Source organism: Vombatus ursinus, unplaced genomic scaffold (assembly GCF_900497805.2).
Source record: "Vombatus ursinus unplaced genomic scaffold, bare-nosed wombat genome assembly UNPS02011369.1, whole genome shotgun sequence".
Classification (NCBI taxonomy): Eukaryota; Metazoa; Chordata; class Mammalia; order Diprotodontia; family Vombatidae; genus Vombatus; species Vombatus ursinus.
Window position 1 is genome coordinate 6245575 of NW_020951147.1, and position 21349 is coordinate 6266923.

Sequence of the window (21349 nt, forward strand, 5' to 3'; positions counted from 1 at the left end):
CTGTGTGCATGCACACATTGGCTGTGTTGGCGAGGCTGTGTGTGTGTGTGTATGTGAGTGTGTGTGTGTGTGTGTTGGGGCTGTGCCTCACAGTCCCCCACTCACCCCCCCCTCGGTGCCACAGGTAAAGGCCCCGAGACACTCTTTGCTGGACACAAGCTCAATGACAATGAATGGCACACAGTCCGCGTGGTACGACGTGGCAAGAGCCTGCAGCTGTCCGTGGACAATGTGACTGTGGAGGGTAGGTAGAGGCTCTGATGGTGGGGGATGGTCTTGGCCCTTTCTCATTAGCTCCCCCTGGGCTCCTTGTCTGATGCTGCCCCTTCCTCACTTCTGCCCCTCACCCCAGCTTGAGTGACTTGTGTCATCTCACCTTTCTCCCAGGGACACTTCCTTACCGCTAAGCACTCTGGACCTCAGGGCTCCTTCTCAACAATCTCTTAGTCTCGTGGTGTCAGGAAAGGCAGCGTGATACAGTGGGGCAGAGAGTTAGAACTGGAATCAAAGGACTGGGTTCAGATCTCAGCTCTGTTATTTATTGCCTGTGTGATCCTGGGTCTCTCTGTGCCTGAGGGTTCTCATTGGTCAATTGAGGTAAGATGACCTCAGAGGCTCCTTCCAACTCTAAATTTATAATCTTCTGAATATGCTCAGCCTGAACACCTGCCTCCTTCCATCTTTGAGACATTGGTGATCTCCTGGGTCAAACAGGTGAAATGGGGGGCACCATGCCAAGAGTTTGTGTGACACGTTGAAAGTACAAGGTTTGGAACCAGAGAACCTGGAATCCAGACTCTGCTACTTAAGACTTTTGTGGGAAGGGGGGCATCCCCCTTCTCTATACCTCAGCTTCCCACTCTATGAGGATGGTTGGACTAGGTCAGGGGTTCTTAACCCTGAGCCCCTGAATTTGTTTTTGAAAATACATTGATCACTGTGTTTCAATATAATTGTTTCCTTCATCATCCTAAGTATTTTATTTTATGCATTTAAAAACATGACCTTGAGAAGGGACCCAGAGGCTTCTCCAGACTGGTGAGCAGCCTCCCCTGCCCCGGGACCTTCCCTTAACTAAACCCTCTCTTCCTCCACTCTGTGTCCCTGGAGCAGGGCAGATGGCTGGTGCCCACACGAGGTTGGAGTTCCATAACATCGAGACGGGTATCATGACCGAGCGGCGCTTCATCTCTGTGGTGCCCTCTAACTTCATTGGGCACCTCAGTGGGCTGCTATTCAATGGGCAGCCCTACATGGACCAGTGCAAAGATGGCGACATCACCTACTGTGAGCTCAATGCCCGCTTTGGCCTGCGGGCCATCGTGGCCGACCCCGTCACCTTTAAGAGTCGAGCCAGTTACTTGGCACTCGCCACGCTCCAAGCCTACGCCTCCATGCATCTCTTTTTTCAGTTCAAGACCACAGCTCCTGACGGGCTCCTCCTCTTCAACTCAGGCAATGGCAACGACTTCATCGTTATTGAGCTGGTCAAGGGGTGAGCCAGTTGACTCCCCGACCCTGGGCTATTCCCTCCAGGCCCATGGCCCTCTTGCCTTGCATCCCCATGGGAGTGTCCCTCTGCCTTGGTTGGGCTCCCTTTTGTTGGCAAAGAGACATGGCATGGATGCCAAGCTAAATGCCCACTGGCCCAGTTCCCCAATCCACTGCTTATAGGTCTGCCCCTTTTTTCCTTCAGTGAGCTGTCTGTACCCAAGATGGAACCCAAGTTCCTCCAAACTGTGGGCTCACGTGGACCAGGTCTAATCTGAGGACTGATCCCCAAGGGTCAGTTCCTTTGACTCATTATACCACCCTCCCCCACCTACAAACTCCAAGGAAACCTCCAAAATAAAGCTTAAGGATAGCTCATGTCCAGATCTCCCCAACTGTAGCAGAGCTCCCAGCTCCCATACAAGCACTCAGGATAACAATGCATGTGGGCAGGACAGCCTTTGTTTTCACCTCATAAAAATTCAGAAGATACAAAGGACTCAATCAGATACAAAAACTGCACAAAGCACTCACGGTGGTTTGTGGGAGAAGGGCTTGACGGCACCCTGTGGGCACAGATATACCACCTCCATTCACTCTAACTCAATTCTATTCACCTCAATATTTATTAAATGCCTAATATCTGTTAAGCACAATGCTAGGAACACTGGGGACACAAAGACAAAAGTGAGTCTCCTTGCTCGCCTTTTCAAACACATTTCAATTTGGCACTCATTTATTAGACGCCAAACTCTGTACCAGGCCCTGGCTGGATGCTGGGGTAAAATAAGATACGAGTATTTTCCTTAAGGAGCTTAGAATCTAAAGACGTGTTTAACGGACGCTGGAGTAAATACAGAAGAGAGACCCATGCCTTCTGGGAGAGTCAGGGAAGGCTTGATGGAGAAAGTAGGGAAGGATCCTATCTCCAAGCATGGGGGATCAGGTGAGGGAAGGTGTGGAGATGGAGAGGGCAGGATGAGAATTGGGTTTCCTGAGCCGTGGAGAGTAGGATTAGACATCAGGGCTGTAAGAGAGGCTGGAAGCAGGCGTTTGCTTGGATTGATGTCCCTTGGAGTCTCCTACAATGCTTTCGGGTTCCTCTTGGGATCCATCCTTCCTCATGGAAGTCTTCAGACTTTCCTGAGTTAGAGCACCTGGGGCTTGGGGAGTGATGCATCTCCTATCCTTCCCATCCAGCCCCCCTGCTACCAGCACAAGTTAAGCACTTGGTTAGTGCCCGCTTCTTGCTATCATGCCCCTCACCCTGGTGCCAAGCACATCCCCCACATGACTGTGCTCCTAGGTCCCCTGCCCACAACTTCCTTCCCTGCTTACCCCACCAGGGTAGTCTTCTCCATCCAATGGTTGGGTGTTCAGAAGTGGAAGTAAGGGGAAAGAGTGGAAATGAAGAGAAGGGAGGTGTCAGAAGGTTAGGTTTGAACCCTGACTTTGTTGCCTGGGTGACTTTGGGAACTTCCTTCTCTGGACTGCAGCTACCCCTTCTGTAAAAGGCAGGGAAGCTGGATGTGTGTGAGCACCATCCCAGCTCTGGCTCCAGTGAATATCCTGGCCCCATTCCTTCCCCTGGGATGCCACTTGCTCCTTCCTCTCTGATGGACGTTGTAGCGTCCTGGGTCCTGGCCCTAGAGTCCCTTGTCTAGCTCCATCTCCCCAGCACAGATTGCCCTGTTTTGCTGAATGTTCCGAGCTTTCTCCTTTGTAGTTCTTCCAGGGATTTCAGCAGTACCCTCTCCCTATAACCTCCTGTAGCTTCCCCGAGTCAAAGGCTCCTTCCCCTTCCAGGTCCCTCCTCTGGGACTCAGGAGCCAATGCCCTGGGGTTCCCTCTCCCAGGAAAGTTCCTTTTGCCCTAGGATAGGATTGTTCTTTTGCCTGTTGCCTTTGTTTGCTGGCTTCTCTCCACCAGTCACACTCCACTGAGAGATCCTTCCATTATCTCCCCTCATCCTTGCCAGCTGAAGGTCCACTTCTCCATTCCTTGACTGCCTGTAGCTTTTGTCCTTTCTCTGCTATTGACACTGCCCTGCCATCTTCCTCACATCCCTTTTGGGTCTCTGACCACCACCACCGCATGTTCTCCTTGTGTTCTTAATTAACCCTTCCCTTTTCCCTTATCTCCTTGACACGAACCCATGTCTTCTCTCCCTGCCTTGATCAGGTACATTCACTATGTGTTTGATCTGGGGAATGGCCCATCTCTGATGAAGGGGAACTCAGACAAGCCTGTCAATGACAACCAGTGGCATAATGTGGTGGTATCAAGGGACCCAGGCAATGTGCATACACTCAAGATTGACTCACGCACAGTCACGCAGCACTCCAATGGCGCCCGGAACCTGGACCTCAAAGGTAAGAGGGCTATCCCTGATCACCCATCACTGTTAGTCCCCCATGATTCCCTTTGTGACCCCCATCACTCCCAACACCTCTCAAAATTCCTTTTCTGACTCCTACAAAATCCCTCTTTCTAACTCCCAATGTTCCTTCTGTGAACCTCCAACCCTCACCCCCGCCTCCCGCCATCTCTGTGTCCCATGTCCCTCTCTGTGACATCCCTAGGTATTCTTCCTGGTCATTCCTCTGTGATTCTTACATCATCTCCTCTGTGACCCATCATCTGTAACCCTAACACTAAATTCCCTTACCCTCATCTTATCCTTCCCTGTGACCCCCCCACCTCAATATAACCTTCCATTGGTATTTCTTATGAAACCCCAAATCCCTCCCTGTGACCTCCATAATCTCTTCTATTATTACCCAGTGACTTTCCTTGACCCCCCATTATCCCCTCCCCCTTACATTTCTTTCTTAAAATGTCCCATCATCTCCCCCTTGATTTTTTGTTGTCCTCTCTATAACTCACAGTCACCTCCCCCATGACTCTTTCCACCATCCTTCCAGTGCCCCCCCTTATCATTCCTCTCTGTGATGCCCGTATCACCTTCTTTGTGGGAACCTCCCCTCATCTTTCTTATCACCCTTATTATGTCTCCTGTGATTCCCATCACCCTACCCCATAAAATCCATTTAGCTATCTTGGTGATGTTTCATCATTCCCTCCTTATGACACTCCCCTCATTGTATCTCACAAAGACTCCCTTATCATTCATTCCTGTGTCCTCTATCATTCATTCTTCCTATGATGCCTCCATTGTCCCTTCTTGTGATTTCCCCATCTTCTCTCCCTAAGACACCCTATGTTATCCTTCCAATAGACTCCTATTATTCCTTCTTTTGTTCCCTCCCCAAAATCTCCTCCTTGCAATTCCCAGAATTTCTCCCATAATCTCTTATCATCCTTCCTTTGTGGCTGAATGATGGGGACCTTAGATGGAAGTGAACACTCCACCTTAGAACCTGGGATAAAGGAGGAGAAAGCTGAGGATAGTCCCTAAGATTTGGGGAGAACAGGTTTCAAAGATTCCAGAGGAAGGATAGATAGGATGTCATGGGTTAAAATTCCACAGGGGAAGTCAGTTCAGGGGGAATAGGGAGCTCCCAAAGATAAAATTCTGAGGACATAAAAGGGAAACCATTCCAACATGGAGGAAAAGATGTATTGATCTAATGAAGCTGATGTGGCCACATAGTGAGCTCCTCACTCAACTTAGAGTTTTAAAATACATATGTGTGTATGTAGAGGTGGAAACAAGGAAAGTTACCAAAGAGTCTACCCAAAAGTGAATCTGTCTCCAAATGAGCTGAGGCTGACTAGGAAGGCTGAGGACCATGGAAAGGAGTTTGGTTTGCTTCTTTCATTCATTAATTTTATTGAGGAAAAGAGAAAGATCACAGAAGGATAGGAATGTTACTCAAGGTGTATGAGATGGTGATAATAGAGCATAGAGGGAAGGCAAAGCTACCCAAACTTTATTTTGTTTTGGTTTTCTCTGCCAAGAAGAATGCTCTTTGGACTGGAGAAGACAGAACCAAAATGGCTAATAGGGAATTGATAGCCAAGATAAGTAGGAAGATCACAGGAAGCACAGGAAGGCTGCCCTTGATGAGTATGTCACCAGGCCCAAACTATAATTGTGGCATGGTCTTCAAAGACCTGGAGGAGGTGGTATCTGGAGCCACTGCTGGTGATTTTTGTACGATGACACAGAACAGGAGAGGTTCTTTGGGACTGGCAAAGTGAAAAGGAGAAGAGAATGGAGTCTGTAGAGTACAGGCCAGTGAGCTTCATATCAAAATTCTAGTGTATATTACTAAAGGCAGCATGTGGACAGCGTCACAAGAGCTGTGCCTCTGACCCACCTGTGGGACGCTGGGGAAATTACCTAACCTCTCAGTGTCCTAGGCAACTCTCTAAAGCTTTAAATTGCAAAAGAATTTGCATTGATAAAAGGAGTTTCCTCTTGGAAGTTTCTTAAACCAATGAAATCACAGATTGGGTCTAGTCAACAAGCATTTATTTAATATCTAATATGTCCCAGGCACCATGTTAAGTGCTAAGAAAGAAAAAAAAAGCAAAAACAACCCCTCCTCAGGTACAACTAAATTATTAAAATAGTAGTTAGTGACCACTCAGCCAAGAAGTGATGATCACAAAAAGCCAGCATGGCTTCATTGAAGACAAGGCAAAGCGGATGAGCCTCATATCCTCTTTTGATAGCGTTACTAACCAAGTAGATTGGGTAATTCTGGAGGTATTGTTTACCTAGATTAAAACAAAGCATTTGACAGTGTCTGTTATGTTATTCTTTAGGAAGAGATGGAGAGATGTAGGCTAGTACAGTTTGCTGGGTTGATTGATAACTGATAGCCTAGCCTGCCTTGGGGAATGGTCACTAATGGGTTTGATGGAAGGAGGTCTCCAGTGAAGTGCTCCAGGAATCTACACTTGGTCCCCTGTAACTGTAATAGGGATAACTGTGGTAACTGTAATAGGGATAAATGTAAAGGTTACATATGGATTTTAAGCAAACCAGCTTCACAAGCAGATGCTGAGGGAGGCTTGGTGAAGTAACAGTTTTCCTAAAGAAGTTCTGGAGGGTTTGGTTGATGGCAAGCTCAATGGAAGCCAGTCAGCAGTGTGTGACAGCCCAAAGGGTGAGTTAAGCTATGTTGAGAGAGAACTAATGGTCACGACTCCAGAGGTGATAATCTCCTCATCCCCTGCCCTGGTCAGACCCACATCTCAAGTTTTGTGTTCAGTTTTGGGTGCCACAGCCTAGGAAACACATTGCTGAGCTGTATAGGGTCCACATGAGGGCAACCAGGATCACAAAGAGCCTGGAGAATCATGTGTATGAAGACTGACTGAAGAAACTTGGAATATTTACTATCGAGAAAGAAGACTCAGGGGAAATATGGGAGGTGTTTTCAGGTATGTGACAGGCTGTCACATGGAAAGGGGATTGGATTTACTCTGAGACAAAACTGGTATCAATGTGGGGAAGCTGCAGAGAGACAGGTTTGGGCTCAATGTCAGGAAAATCTTCCTAGCACTCAGTGCTACCCTGAAGCTGAGTGGGTGGCCTTTAGAGGTGGTGGGCCCCTCCTTATAGGAAGTCTTCAAGCAAAGGCTGGACATCCCCTTGTTGAATCAGCTGTACGTGGATTCTAACTCAGCTAGGGGTTGAACTAGATCCCTCTCATGTCCCTTCTGGCTCTGAGATTCTGAGATTTTGTGTGATGGAGAGATGGACACAAGGAGTGTGGAGGAGGTAGAATTGACAAGAATTAGCCACTGGTTGAATTTTGGAGGTTGAGGAAGGGTTGGAAGAGTTCCGAATGATTCTGAGGTGATTGGTGATTAATTCTAAGTGACTAGAAAGATGGCAGTATTATAGGAGAGTTTGGAGTTATGGTATACTCAGATGGTAAGACAATGAGTTCTGATTTGGACACCTTGAATTTGAGATGTCAATGGCGGGGATATGCAGGAAGAGATATCTATTACGCACTTAGTTGGTGATTTAGGACTAGAGTTCAAGACTAGGGAGTTCATACACGATCACTGTACCCATATGAACTAATGGGATCACCAAAAGAGAGAATATAGAGGGAGAAGAGGATTCAGTACTGAAGCTTGGTGGGGACACCTGTGCTTAAGGGGCAGGAGCTAGATGATAACCCAGCAGGGAAACCTGAGTGGTCAGAAAGGTAGAAGGAGAACCAGGAAAGCAGTTTCAGGAAATCCAATGAAGGAAAAAATATCCAGGAGGCTTGGTGGCTGCTAGTGTCAAAAGTTGTAGAAGGAGGATGAAAACTTAAAAGAGACCATTGGATTTAGTAGCTGAGATGTCTGGTAACTTTTGAGAATGCCATTTTACTCGAGTTGAGGCCAGAAGCTACTTGGCAAGGGTTTGGTGAAGGAAGTGGGGGCAGTAAGTCTAGATATTTCAAGGAGTTTGGCACTGGAGGGGGGGGCAGATTCAATCAAAGGTTTGGTTTTTTAAGTATGGGAGAAAGCTGACCATGTTTGTAGGTATTAGGAAAGGAGCCAAGAGAAAGAGAAAGAGAGATTCAACATGAGAAAAAAATGATCCATGGGGCAAGCTTCTGTTGGAGACATGAAGCAATGGGGTTGGGTGCACAAATATCGAAGGACCACAGGAGCTTAGAGCTAGAAGAAAGCTGAGAAGCCTGTAGTCTAACCCACACCTGACCAAGACTTCCCTCTACAGAAGACCCAACAAGAGGCCCTTCAGTCTCTTCTTGAAGAACTTTAGAGAGAGTGACTCTACCTCCCAAGTCAGCCCATTCCACTCCAAGATAATTCTCATTGCTCCATTTTTCCTTATGTAGAGGCAATGTAGGTGCTAACTACCCATATAACCTTGAGCAAGTCTCTTCTCTCCAGGCCTCAGTTTCCTCATCTGTCAAATGGACTTGATGTCCTCCAAGGTCCCTTCCAGCTCTGAATCTTAGATTCTTGTGATGGTCATGCAGTGGCAAGAGTTTTAGATTTGGAATCTGGGAACCTAGGTTCAAATTCCAGCTCTGCGCTGACTACTGGTGTGATCTTGGGCAAATACTTTGCCTATTCTGGGCTTCAGTTTCTTCATCCATAAACTGAGAAGGTTGCAGGAGATGACCTCAAAGGTCTCTTCCACCACTATATTATGTGAACTTAAGTCTAATTGGCCTCCTTACAGATTTTAGCCCAGGAGTTGGACAAGTAGAACAGCTCCCTCTTTCAGGGTCCAGAACAGAGAAGAGGCTGGATGGAGATGTGGGGGAGGGATGGATTAGAGGTGTGGAGAAAGGGAGATCAGGGAGCTCATGATCGATGCCTTCAATTTTCTTGGTAAAGCAGGAGGTGAGATGCGCTGCTGAAGGAGGGAATGTGAAGGTATAAAACTCGGGTCCTTCCCTGAGCTTCCGAACTCTTGTCTTTGTCTAGTTTCATTAGCAGCCATGTGGCCTTGATGAAAAGCGCCATCTTCTCTCCCCACCCCCAACTAATCTATATCACCATCAATTCCTCCCCAGTGGCCTCAGGTGGACTCTCCACCCCTTCCTGTTTCAAAGCCCCAGCCCTGCCTGCTGGACTAACTATGAAATTGCGATTTCCAGTCTAAGAGAAGTCTCTAGTCCACAGTTCACTCCCCAAACAGAGATGATTGATGTGTCCTGAGCTCAGTGACCAATGAGGCCTCTCTGGGCTCAAGTTACCAGCTCTGCCCTCTTCCACCTCCCCTTTTTGCATAACTTGGCATCACTCAGCTGCTGATCGGGGAGTGTTCTTCCAGAATTCTATTACTATCATTTTCCAATATCAAAAATACTTTGCATATACAGTAAAAATACTAGACATCAAGGGAGGCAAATGACTTCCTCTCATAACTCCCTTCCTTCCTTTGGGTTTCCCATTACTGTAGTGCATTCCCCTCCCCCTCTCATCTCCAGCTTTCCATTTCTCTGCCCCATCTACCTTCCCATAACCCTTCTGGAATGTTTGAATCCCCTCTCTGATGCTTACTGCTTCTGTGATATCGGGCAAGCCATACATTAAATGCTTTACTTTTCTGTCTACCTAAGCTCCCTGACCTTCAATTTCCTTATCTGTAAAATGAAGGGACTGGTCTAGTTGTCCTCTGAGACCCTTTTCAGCTCCAGCTATGAGCCTCACGATAGGCAGAGATGTCCATGGTCCTGAGGGATATGGAGCCCATTAGGGTTTAAGTTGGCTGGTGACTCCCTCCCCTTACAGGGAACACTAGTTCCTACAGAGCCATTCCTGTCTGGAGGCCCCTGGGTTCCTAGTCTTATAGGTGCCAGGGGGCTGGGTAGGATAGCTCTGGAGATTATAGGATGAGTCTTTCCTGTGCTCTCATCCCTGTGGCAGGAGCCCAGATCTGTCCCAGGCCTGGGTGGAGGTGGTGAGAATCCTGGAGATGACCTGGGATCATCAAGCATGTGGCAGCCTCAGAGAGGAGGCTCTGGATCTCCTGAAATCATCTGGAAATTTGGACTTTGACTAGTTTCTGGGATGAGGCAGTATAGGTGGTCAGAACCCTAGCATCCTTAAGCAGCATTGTAGGGAGGTTGTCTGACTCCAGGTCTCCAGCGGTGGGCTCAGGGTAAGGTCAGAGCCCTCCTCCCTCCTGAAGTGATGAGAGGCCCCACCGCAGGCATTACTATCCCCATTTTATAGATGAGAATCCTGAGGCTTAGAGAGGTTAAGGTCTTGGCCTAGGGTCACATAGCCAGTAAGCCTCAGGGCAGGATTCAAGCCCACCTCTTCCTGACAAGATGGCCTTTGAGGTCCCTTCCTGCCGTCGGTCTAGGATCTTGTGGTCCCATGACTCCAAGCCCAATCTTCCCTCTACAGAAGCATCTCCTTCGGTTTGGGCAGAGCATGCCCAGGAGAAAGGAACCCAAAGAGGGGGCCGAACGTTGCTCCCCTGCCTGGGCCCAGAACAGCCTCTGGCTTGGCCCGTGTCCTAATCAATGAGTCAGTGACAACTGCTGCTGCTTCCAAGAGCTCTGTGAGCATTTTCCCACAACAGCTTTTTGGGGGACGTAGTCCAAATCTCCTTAGCCTCTTTTTGTGGAGGAGGAAACTGAGGCCTGGAAAGCTGAGAAGACTTGCCTAGGGCCAGACAGCCAGGAGAAGAGGCAGAATTTGAACCCCCTGAGACCACAGCCCTGGCTCCCTATGTCCTCTGAGGTCCCTTCTAGCTTTAAGCCTGGCTCCTGTGGTCGCCTCCACCACACTGAGTCAGCTCTCTGTTATCCATGCGAATGTGGGGGCCGTGGCAGTGGGTAGAGGTGTGGGCTAGCTGAGCTGCAAAGGGCCGAAAATAGCATCGTCAGCTTGTCTTTGGGAGGAAGGCATTTCGTGATGCTTGGGGCAGTGGGACTGGTCTCCTGGTTACATGTGGGTGAAGGGCTCAAGGGGCCAAGTAGTGCATTCAATTCACTGAGTTTCAGGGTCAGAAGGGACCTCTGGGGTCATCTCATCCCATCTCATCCCATCCCTCTAGCAGGACTCTCTGCTCTATCCCACACAAGTGGCCCTCAGTTTCCCCTTCTTCAAAATGAGGCGCTTGGTTAGACTGGGTGATTGGGTGATCCTTAAGGACACTGGCAATGATCCTGGCCATCCAGCTACCTCCTGAGGACCTCCAGTGACGGGGAACTCACTACCTTTTACTTAAGGACCGCTCTCATTGTTAGGAAGGGTTTCCGGATAGCCAGCCTCAGTTGACCTCTTGACAACTTCACTACTATTTTTGTTCTCTGGGACAAGCAGGACAAGTCCAATCCTTCTTCCAATTCAACAGAACACAAAGTGTCCGTGACTAGGGAAGGTGGGAGCATTGAGGCAGAATCAATTCCTTTGGAGTCAACCGGTGGCTCAGTGGATAGGGCCTGGAATCAGGAACACAAGTTCAAATCTGACCTCAGGTACTTACTAGCTGTGTGTCCCTGGGCAAGTCACTCAACCCCGTTTATCTCAGTTTCCTCATCTGGAAAATGGGAATAATGATAGAACCAACCTCCCAGGGCTGTTGTGAGGATCAAACGAGATACGAATTGTAAAATGCTTAATACAACGCCTGGCACATAGTAGGTAAGCATAGAAATGCTTATTCCATTCTCTTCCCTTCTCCACCTTTACCACAGAGGGTTGACAGGTTAATGATGGAGAAATGAACGTTCATAGGGTCCCACCACCTCCCTTTTCTGGGGCTTTTCAGGAAGACTGGGTAAGGCAGTGCTTTAGGGGGCAAGGGAGACTCAGTTATAGACCTGGGAAAGAGATGGATGGGGAAGGAATAAGGGAATAGGAGAGTGATGGGAAGAGCAGAGTTGGGGGTGGAGGGAAGAGAGGCTACTTTGAAAGGCTCTGATTGCCAGCAGAACTGGAAGCTGGGTGGGAGAAAGTGCAGAGCTGGCTCCCCCAGCTGCTTTCCCCTCCCTCTTGGGACCTAGGCACCTGGGCTCCTCTGGGAGGGAAGGGGAAGCAGAGAAAGAGAGGAAGAAAGGGAACAAGATGAGGCTCTTGGGAAGGAAATGAGGACTCGGAGGCAGGATGCCGAGGTCCTGTGGAATGGGTGTGTGGAGAGAAATGAGGACCGGGAGGAAGGATGCTTGGGATGTAGAAGGGCATTGGGGGCTGAGAGGCACACTGCCTGGGTCCTGGGGCCCCACGCTCCAGCCCCGGCCCCTCCTGCCCCCGCAGGAGAGCTGTACATCGGTGGTCTGAGCAAGAACATGTTCAACAATCTGCCGAAGCTGGTGGCCTCTCGGGATGGCTTCCAGGGCTGCTTGGCTTCGGTGGACCTCAACGGCCGCCTCCCAGACCTCATCGCTGACGCCCTGCACCGGATCGGGCAGGTGGAGAGGGGCTGTGATGGTGAGCGTGGGCAGGGACCCCAGCCCTGAGCCAGCCTGACTGAGCACCCCCCCTAGCCTGGGACGAGGGTGGGGGGAAGGGGGCTCTGGGGAGTCCTCGGGGGTGGGGAAAGGGCCAGACAGATAACAGGATGGAAAGATGTCAGGACACGCGGCTTCGAGTCCTTCTGTGCCTGGTCTTCCTTCTGGTTGAGGCTTCCCCTGGCTGGACCTCAGTTTCCCCCTTTCTAAAAGGAAAGGACTGGAGCAGGTGCCCTCGGTGGTCAGTCCTGGGAAGCTTTAGGCTTCCTTAGCCCCAAGCCTCACTAGTGGTGCCCTCTAGTGGGCCCAAAGGTCGGTTTTCCCTTTCTGCCCCCAGGGCTGGTGGAGCTCCTCTGGGAGACTGCTGCCTGGGAGTTTGGGGTGGGCTGCTCCCCAGTGAGCTGAGCCACAGGGTATGTCCCTCCCTTCGTCTCTGCCACTCTCAGGCCCCAGCACCACCTGCACCGAAGACTCCTGTGCCAATCAGGGCGTCTGCCTGCAGCAATGGGACGGCTTCACCTGTGACTGCACCATGACCTCCTACGGGGGCCCCATCTGCAATGACCGTAAGTTGGCTGGGGGTTGGAGAGGCAGGGAAGGCGATGCTTACGCCTAGCTCTCCGAGGGTGGGGGTAGGGGGTGTCCTGGCCCCTCCCTCAGGCCACTCTGCTCCATTCGGTGGCAGTCTGAGCTCACGGCTGCTGCCTAGCACCTCTGCTGGGAGAGGGATAGGGTGAGCCCACCCAGCATGCAGCCCACAGGGGCACCCTGCTAGCGTGCCAACATCTGCATGGGGGGAATCCATGCCTGGAGAATTCCCTGAAATCCTAGCAACAGTGAAGCAGGACCAGGGGGCTGCTTGTGTAGACATACACATCCATGCACACGTGTGTGCACACACATATATATACCCACACTCACTCAGGGGACACAAATGTACATAGGTATGCACACATGTGCCAGGTATGTTGGTACATAAGTGCACACAAGACACTTATACACTCATGTATAGGCATCAGTCAAACAGCAAGCATTTATTAAGCTCCTACTTTATGCTAGGCACTCTGCTAGGTACCAGGGATGTAAAGACAGTCCCTGCCTTTAAGGTGGTTACATTCTACCAAAACATACAATAGATGCATATACAAAATAACTACTAATTAAATACAAGGACATTTTTGTGGTGGAGTGGAAGGAAAGATACCAGCAGCTGGGGAAATCAGGGAGGACTTCATGCAGGAGGTAGCCTTCAAGCTGAGCTGTGAAGGAAGGTAGAGGCATGGGGGACAGCGTGGAGGTAGGAACTGGTATGTCATGTGACTGGAAGGTAGAGTGAATGAAGTAAATGATGTCAGATGGTACAGGGCTTTAAATGCCAAACAGAGGAATAGTTTTCCCAGTGGCACTAGGGAGCTAGTGGAGGTTTTTTAGCAGGGCAGTAACACAGTCAGGTCTAAGCTTTAGGAATCTCCATCTGGCTTTGGTGTGGGAAGAGATCAGAAACTTCAAAGATCACTCAGCAGGTGGCTGTAATAGAGCAGATAAGAGGTGATGAGAGCACAGCTAGAGTGGTGGCTGTGTGGGAGGTAAAGAGCTGAGAGGAAGTCAAATGGGCGAGATCTGGCAACTGATGGGATTGATAGGGATAAGCCAGAGTGTGTCAAGTCAAGAAGTACCTGCTATGGGCCAGGCACTATGCTAAGTGCTAGGAATACACATATAAGAAGAAAAAGAAAGAAAGGAAGGAAGGAAGGAAGGAAGGAAGGAAGGAAGAGAGAGAGAAAGAAAGAACAAAAGGAAGAAAGAAAAAGGGAGGGAGGGAGAGAGAGAAAGAAAGGAAGAAAGAAGAAAGAAAGAAAGAAAGAAAAAGTCCTGCCTTCAAAAAACTTACATTCTAAAGGCAGAAGACAACCTATAAAAGAGAGCTGAAAGGATGTGGAGGGAGGGAAGGAAAGGTACCCACCTAGAAAGCCCAGAGAGGAATGAGGGCATGGCTAGTCTGGCACTTTCTTTATAATGGAGGCTGTGCCCTGCCTCAACAGAAATCGAAAAGATGAGAAGAGGGGAGGGTTCTGGGGGAAAGATAATAAGTTCATTTGGGATACATTGAGTTTGAGATGCCTATTAGGTATCTAGTTTGAAATGCCCAGTTATCTAATAGTCAATTGGAGACATGGGACTGAAGTTCAGGAAACAATCTGGGGCTGGATGTCTGTATCATCCGAGTTGAACCCATGGGAGTTGATAAGATCAAGAGAGAGTGAGTATGGAGAAAGAGAAGAGGGCCCATGGCAACAATGAGGTGGCACCCACAGTTATTGAGGCAAGAGATGGAAGATGGTCCCATGAGAAAGAGGAGGGCTGGCCTGTCACATACCATCACTGACACACTCATATGCACATGCACAAGCACATATACATGCCGGCACAAACTTGCACATGGATGATTATCCATATGTATTCATGTCCCTGGCCATTCACTGTGTCAGAAACTGCATTTCATAGATGCCTCCACCAGCCAGGGTGTGCAGGATAAGCTGACTGCTTTCTGTCCACTACAGAGTAGCCCAGACAGATTCTCTAGAGGCCAAACTGTTGCTGCTTCCTCTCGGTTGGATTCAGCTAAATCCAGTAGGCATTGATTAAGAGCCTACTGCATACACTGGGTGCTGAGGATGCAGAGACAAGAACAAAATGGGTCCTGCTCTCAAGATGCTTCTGTCTTCCTCTGAAACCCCCACAAAGACCCCCAAATTGCAGAATGCCCCCAGGCCACTCGTCGTTGCACCCTTGCATCCTCCAGCCCGCCCCCCCCCCCCCATCTCCTTAGCCCTTCCTCAGCTGACTCCTCTCCTGACAAGGTCAACCTGAGCAGCTGTTTTCTCACAACCAACAGCTGCTGGGGATCCAGAGGGAGGCAGCTGTGTTCCTCTGTACCTCTTGCCATCCCTGTGTTGGGGTGGGGCCCCCCAAAGGTCTCAGCTCTCATTCTTGCAATGTCATTGATCTTTCCCATATGGGCAGTGGGGACAGAGGCTGCAGCCTGTGCAGAGAAGGGCTGGGGAGGGAGCAGCTTTATTCTTCTTTTTGGGGATGGGACTGGAGGAGGTTACATGTGGAGACAAGGGAAACTAGTCCGGGTGGAGGGGTGTACACACACATGCATGTCCATGAGCACACACCAGTGTGCAAACACATCTGCACACCAAGCGTTGTATCTGGGACCAGAAGATCTGGGTTTGAACCCTGGCTCCTTTCTTAGCTGTCTGACTTCAGTCATATCAATTGTGGTGCCATTTTACCCTGTCTAAAATGAGGAGGTTAGCCTAGGTCAGGGGTGGGGAACCTGCGGCCTTGAGGCCACATGTGGCCATCTAGGTCCTCACGTGTGGCCCTCTGACTGAATCCAAACTTCACAGAACAAATCCCCTTAATAAAAGGATTTCTTCTATAAAACTTGGACTCTGTCAAAGGGCCACACCCAAAGACCTAGAAGGCCACATGTGGCCGCAGGTTCCCCTCTCCTGGCCTAGGTAATCCCCAAAGTCTCCTCCAGCTTTAAAGCCTGTGGTCCCATGATGCTTTCCTCCAAAGATCCCATCTATTGATCAAATCTGTGCTGGAGCAAGGATTGCTGGACCAGCTGGACCTCAGAGGGCCTTGCCTCTGGTTTGACCTTCTCTGATTGGGGTACAAGGAGTAAGAAGGCTTGGATGTTAGTCCCAGCTCTAACACTAACTCATTGTATGGCCTCAGGCAAGGATTTCCCCACCCCCACCCCCTGCATCTGGGCTCCATTTTTCTTGTTTGGAAAGTTATACTAAACGCTGTTTGCTAAAGGAGAGGTCCTGGATTCATATCCCAATGAACCCTCAGTGGAGGGGCAGGGAAGGTGGAGGGGCTGTGCCAAACGGCTGTTGAGGGCCTGCCTCTAACATTCTGAGTCTGGAGTCTCTGAGGTCTTTCTCAGCCAGGTGGTCTGTGCCTGCAGAGCTTACAAAATGTAGCTAGCCTGATAGGCCAACACTTATGTGGTGCTGGTGGGAGGAGGCAGGAGACTGCCTTCAGCTAGGGCTTCTCCTTCCTTGGAGTGCAAGCACATCATCTTGTCCAAGGGACCCTTGTGGTTGGCATTCTGAAGTGGAGTGAAAGGGGGAAAGGCCCATCATGCTGCAGTTTCCTTCTAGTCATACTGGAATGAGGCACAAATGTGGGCCAGCTGCCTTTTGAGTTCTGTGTAATGGGAAAAACCTTGGATTTGGAGCTGTAAGATCTGGATTCAAGTCCTGACTACTACTTACTAGCAGCATGACCTTGAGGAAATTATTTCACCTCTATTTGCCTCAGTTTCCTCAACTGTAAATGAGGAGGTTGGGATCTAAGGCACCTTCCAGCTAAATTATATGATCTCACATCTTGCCCTCTTTCAAGGGTAAAAGATAGGAGGAGTGGAGGACCATAGGACAGAGAAGCAGGTGGCCTGGGTTCTTAGGAAGGTGAAACTCAGCAGCTGGGGCGTGAGAGGAGAGTGCCTCGCCAGCACGATGGTCACCAAATGATGGAGTGAATGCCTGGCTGTTTGTTGGTGCACATGCACGTGCATGTGTGTGTATGTGTGTATGCATGTGTGCATGTGTATATGCATGTGTGCATGTGTGCTCACATGCATGCATGTATGTGTGTGCACGTGTATGTGGATATGTGCATGTGTATATGTGTGCATGCGCATGTGTGTATGTATGTGTATATGTGTGTGCATGTGCATGTGCGTGTGTGTGTGTGTGTGTGTGTGTGTGTGTGTGTGTGTGTGTGTGTGTGAAAGGAACTAAAGAGAAGATGGGTCCCAGCCTATACAGGGTAAACTTGCTGCTTGTTGGACCTCCAATCCAAAATAGGGTGTTGGTATCTGTTCTCTTGGAAAGGGGGGATTGGCATCTAGGGACATGAGAGAAGTGGCGGTATTTTTTCCGACAACCTACCTTGGTCTCCCCCATTCCCCAGTCTCACCTCCACCCCACAGATCTCAAGCCTCTCATCCTCCGCCTCTCCTGTCGGCTTGTATTTTGGTTTTGGGCATTTTCCCTTTGGCATTGTGGGGAGAATACCGGGTATAGAGTCAGAAGATCTGGGTTCAAAGTCTGCTTTGGATGTTTAGTACTTTTGTGCCCTTGGGTGAATCCCCTCCCCTGGCCTCAGTTTCCTCATCTGTAAAATGAAAGAATTGGACTTGTTGCTCTCAGAGGCCCCTTCAGGCTCCAGAGCTGAGATCGATGATCCTAACTCACACAATGGCCAAAGTTCACTTCATATCTTGGCCTCAGTTTCCCCATATGTAAAACAAAAGGGTCAGATAAGAAGACCTGGTGGGTCCCACCCACTTCTATATGAATGACCCTTTCCCTCCAATATTATGGGAGCCTAGGGATCAGCGTGAGGACCACAGAGTCCCAAGGGGAGGTTTTTTCAGACGCAAAGGCAGCAGGACGAAATGGAGAGCACCCTGCCCTAAGAGTCAAACTACCTGGGTTCACATCCTGGCTCCCCCATTTGGGGACACTTGGGTGCCTTGAGGCAAGCCTTTTCCTCTCTGTACTTCATTTTCCACGTCTGTAAAATGAATGGATTGACCCAGATGATTTCTGAGGCCCCTTCCAGCTCTGAGTGTTATGACCACAAAATCACAGAAGGGTAGTGAGGACCCCCACACCAATACTGCTTTGGGCTCTGGGGATCGGGTGGGAGGGATGGAGGATATTAGGCATAGTAGTCTGGGGGGAGAACAAAATAAAGAGCACAGTGCAGCTCTCAGAACCTCGCTAGGAGGAGAGTAGGATTTGGGGTCTGGGGATCCTGCCCTCACTGGAGCATTGGTGGGATTGGCTTCTATCCTTCCAGGGCTCTGAGGGTCAATTTTCAAGTGGCCAAGTTGTCAGGGGATGAGGCAGGATGACTAAAGGTGTGGGAGGTTTATTGGAGGGGAGACTGAGAGATGAGGCTTATGGGAGGGAATCCAACATTGTTGGGGGTGTGTATAGAGAAGTCAAGTCCTTCCCCCTCATTTCTCAGGGAATGGGGGCAGGTGGGCATAAAGGGAGATCTGAAGGTTAGGACCCCTGGATCCTTTGGTCAGGTAGGATTTGCAGTAACACTTCAAAATCAAGCCCTTCCTAGTTTGTTACCTCAGTTTCCCCACCAGTAACCTAATGGGCACTGGGAGGCATTGTAGCATAATCAATGAACCAAGAAGCATGTATTAGGTGCCTACTAAGTGCCAGTACTCTGATAGTCATTGGGATTACAAGATAAAGATGGCATGAATAATTCCTGCCTTCAGTGGATCCAGATAAGTAATATGCACGGACCTTTACAATTCTTTTTCTTTTGATTGGATCTGACTTGTTACTTCATCAGCTCTGGGTGAGGAGATTTCTCCAGCACCGTCCCTGCAGTTTTGAGTCTTGGAGAGCTGCCTGGGCCATTGGCAAGTTAAGGCAGGAGGCATTGGGGCTGAGACCAGAACTCTACCCCCTCTACACCAAGACACCCCCCACCCCCGGTGTACAAGAGCCTGCAGACTAAATGTAAATTAAATGCGGGGAGGGCATTCTCATCTGGGCAGGGGTGGGGTAGAAAGGCTTCTGAAGCTGATGGTGGCATTTGAGCTGGGTCTTGAAGGAAGTAAGGGCTTCTGCTAGAGGAGGTGAGGAGTTACACTCCAGACATTGGGGACAACCAGTGCAAAGACATGGAGGTAGGAGATGATGGCTCACATGTGAGGAACAATTTAGGGAAGAGAGCTGGTCTTGGGCTCCAACACTAATTTCCAAGTACCATCTAGACTACTTGCTAACCTTGTGACCTGGACCATTTGAGATCAAATCTGGCCTCAGACACCGATTAGCTGTGTGACCCTGGGTAAGTCACTTCACCTTGTCTGCCTCAGTTCCTCATCTGTATGTAGGGTCACACTGGAGAAGGAAATGGCCAACCACTCCAGTGTCTTTGCCAAGAAAACCCCAAATTGGGTCATGAAGAGTCGGACAGGACTGAATAAGAAGTCCAATTTCCCCATTTTACAGATGAGGAAACAAGTGTGAAATGATTTGCCCAAGGTCACACGTAGGGACATAGCTCCAGAGCTGGAAGGCCATCTCGTCCAAATCCCTGATTTCCCAGATAAGGAAACTGAAGGCTTTTAAGGTTTTGCAAGGTGCTGTTATGTGCAGTACATCATGACCTCACAACCACCCTGGCAGGTATTAACCTCATTTGAAGATGAAGAAACTGAGGTTCAGTGAGGAGTGGTGACCTACGAATGGTCACATAGCTCGAGTGAGAGGTGGGATTCGAACCTTAGTCCCTCTTGGACTATCCCACTCAATGGAAAGGGAATGGGATGGGGGTGGGGGAGTCTTGACTGAAGGCAGCTCTGGGCTCCTCTGGGACCTGGCCAGGCAGGAAGCTCCCAATGAAGGGTGGAGGTTGGGGCTGGGGCTCGGCTTGCACGGAAGCACGTATTCGTCCCCAGGGAGGGAGAAACTGAGGCAGCCAGAGGTTAAAGGGAGAACAAGGGTGAGAGAAAGCAGTATTTGGTATGAAGAGCTGCAATCCTAAGACTGGGCTTAGGCCCCCCCCCACACACACACACACAGCTGGGCATGCTCGCTGCCTCTTTCTCTCGGCCTCCATCCTCCCGCGGGCGCTCAGGCTCTTTGGGTGTCTGCCTGGCTGTTTCTCCTTTTCTGAGCCCTTTACGTCTCTATCTGCAGCCCTCGGTGTCTCTGCATCTACGCCTCCACGGCTTTTTCCCCTGTACCCCTTCAGGAGCTCTTCCCCCATCCCCGGCCGGCTTCTCGCTCCCCTCCCCCCCTCCCCCCCTCCCCCCCTCCCTCCCTCCGGGGCCATAAATTTGCTGGCGGCTCCTTCGAGCTGTGTCAGTCAATATTCCAGAGCCCAAGGCTTTGAGGATGAGGAAAACGGGGGTGGGGTTGCAATGGGGAGAGGCCAGGGCCAAAACGTGGTCCACCCTCGCCCTTTTCCCCACCCCCGGGGACTCATCCTCCTTCATACAGTACTGGAGGAGGGGGAGCCTGGGACTCCTTTCCTCTCCCCCCTTTCCCTCCACCCACGCAGCTTTTTTACATCCCAGGGTAACAGCTCTCGAAAGTTGAGGACCCAGAAGTCCTGGGGCTTTCTGAGCAGTGAGTGCTAAGGGGCTCCCCCTCTCCGCTGGGGGAAAGGGGGAGGGGAAAGAGTGCTCCGCGTGGGACTCTTGTGGTCTTTTTTTCTCCTCTCCAGAAATGAATTTGAAATCGATAAGAAAGGAACCAACCCCTACAGGTTCTTCTCCACCCCTTCCATCCTCCTCTCTCCTTTTTCTCCCTTCCTCCCTCCAGCCCCGTTCTTTTATCCTGTGCCTTCCCTTTTTTTCTGCGTTCTCTGTCTCTGGAAGTCTCTGTCCCTCTTCTCTTTTTTCTCTCCTCTTATACTCTGCGTCCTCTTCTTTTTCTCCTGCTCCACTCACTTCCCCTTCTCCTCCTGTCAATGTAGGGTTCAGGAGCGGCCCACTAGCCCTCAGTGATAGTGGGGGTGGGGAATAGACATCAACAGCTCCCTCTCCTCAGATGCTGCCCACCCACCTATCCCCTTCTGTGATTTGGAGCCGGAAGGTCCAGTTTGGAATTCAGTTTCCCTCCTTTCCAGCTATATGACTGTGCACAAGTCGCTTAAGGTACCTGGATCTCGGTTTCCTCATCTACTGATGATGGAGAGAAGGTTGATAAAAAAAAAACTGATAAATTGAGTCCCCCCAATTAATTTGGTGACATTGTGGGGTGGGGGCCTTTGTCAGGAAGGGAGGGCTCTCACAGAACTGGGTATGTTGTTTTTTAATTACACCCCCCCCAAAAATGAGGGGGTTGGGCTAGATGCCCTCTGAGGGCCCCTCCAGTTCCAAAGGTTTATGATTCTCTGACCTCTTTATGCTAGGGAGAGAGAAG

The 21349-nt window shown here is 49.9% G+C and overlaps 1 protein-coding gene across 1 annotated transcript in view; it reads left to right on the forward strand.

Moving 5' to 3' along the window:
• Positions 1-21349, forward strand: part of NRXN2 (neurexin 2) — a 159524-nt gene that overhangs the window by 74346 nt on the left and 63829 nt on the right. Inside the window, exons 10-14 of the mRNA XM_027856256.1 lie at positions 125-244; positions 1114-1495; positions 3673-3863; positions 12157-12330; positions 12797-12916. Coding sequence (XP_027712057.1) covers positions 125-244; positions 1114-1495; positions 3673-3863; positions 12157-12330; positions 12797-12916 — 987 coding nt within the window. The remainder of the gene's footprint in view (positions 1-124; positions 245-1113; positions 1496-3672; positions 3864-12156; positions 12331-12796; positions 12917-21349) is intronic.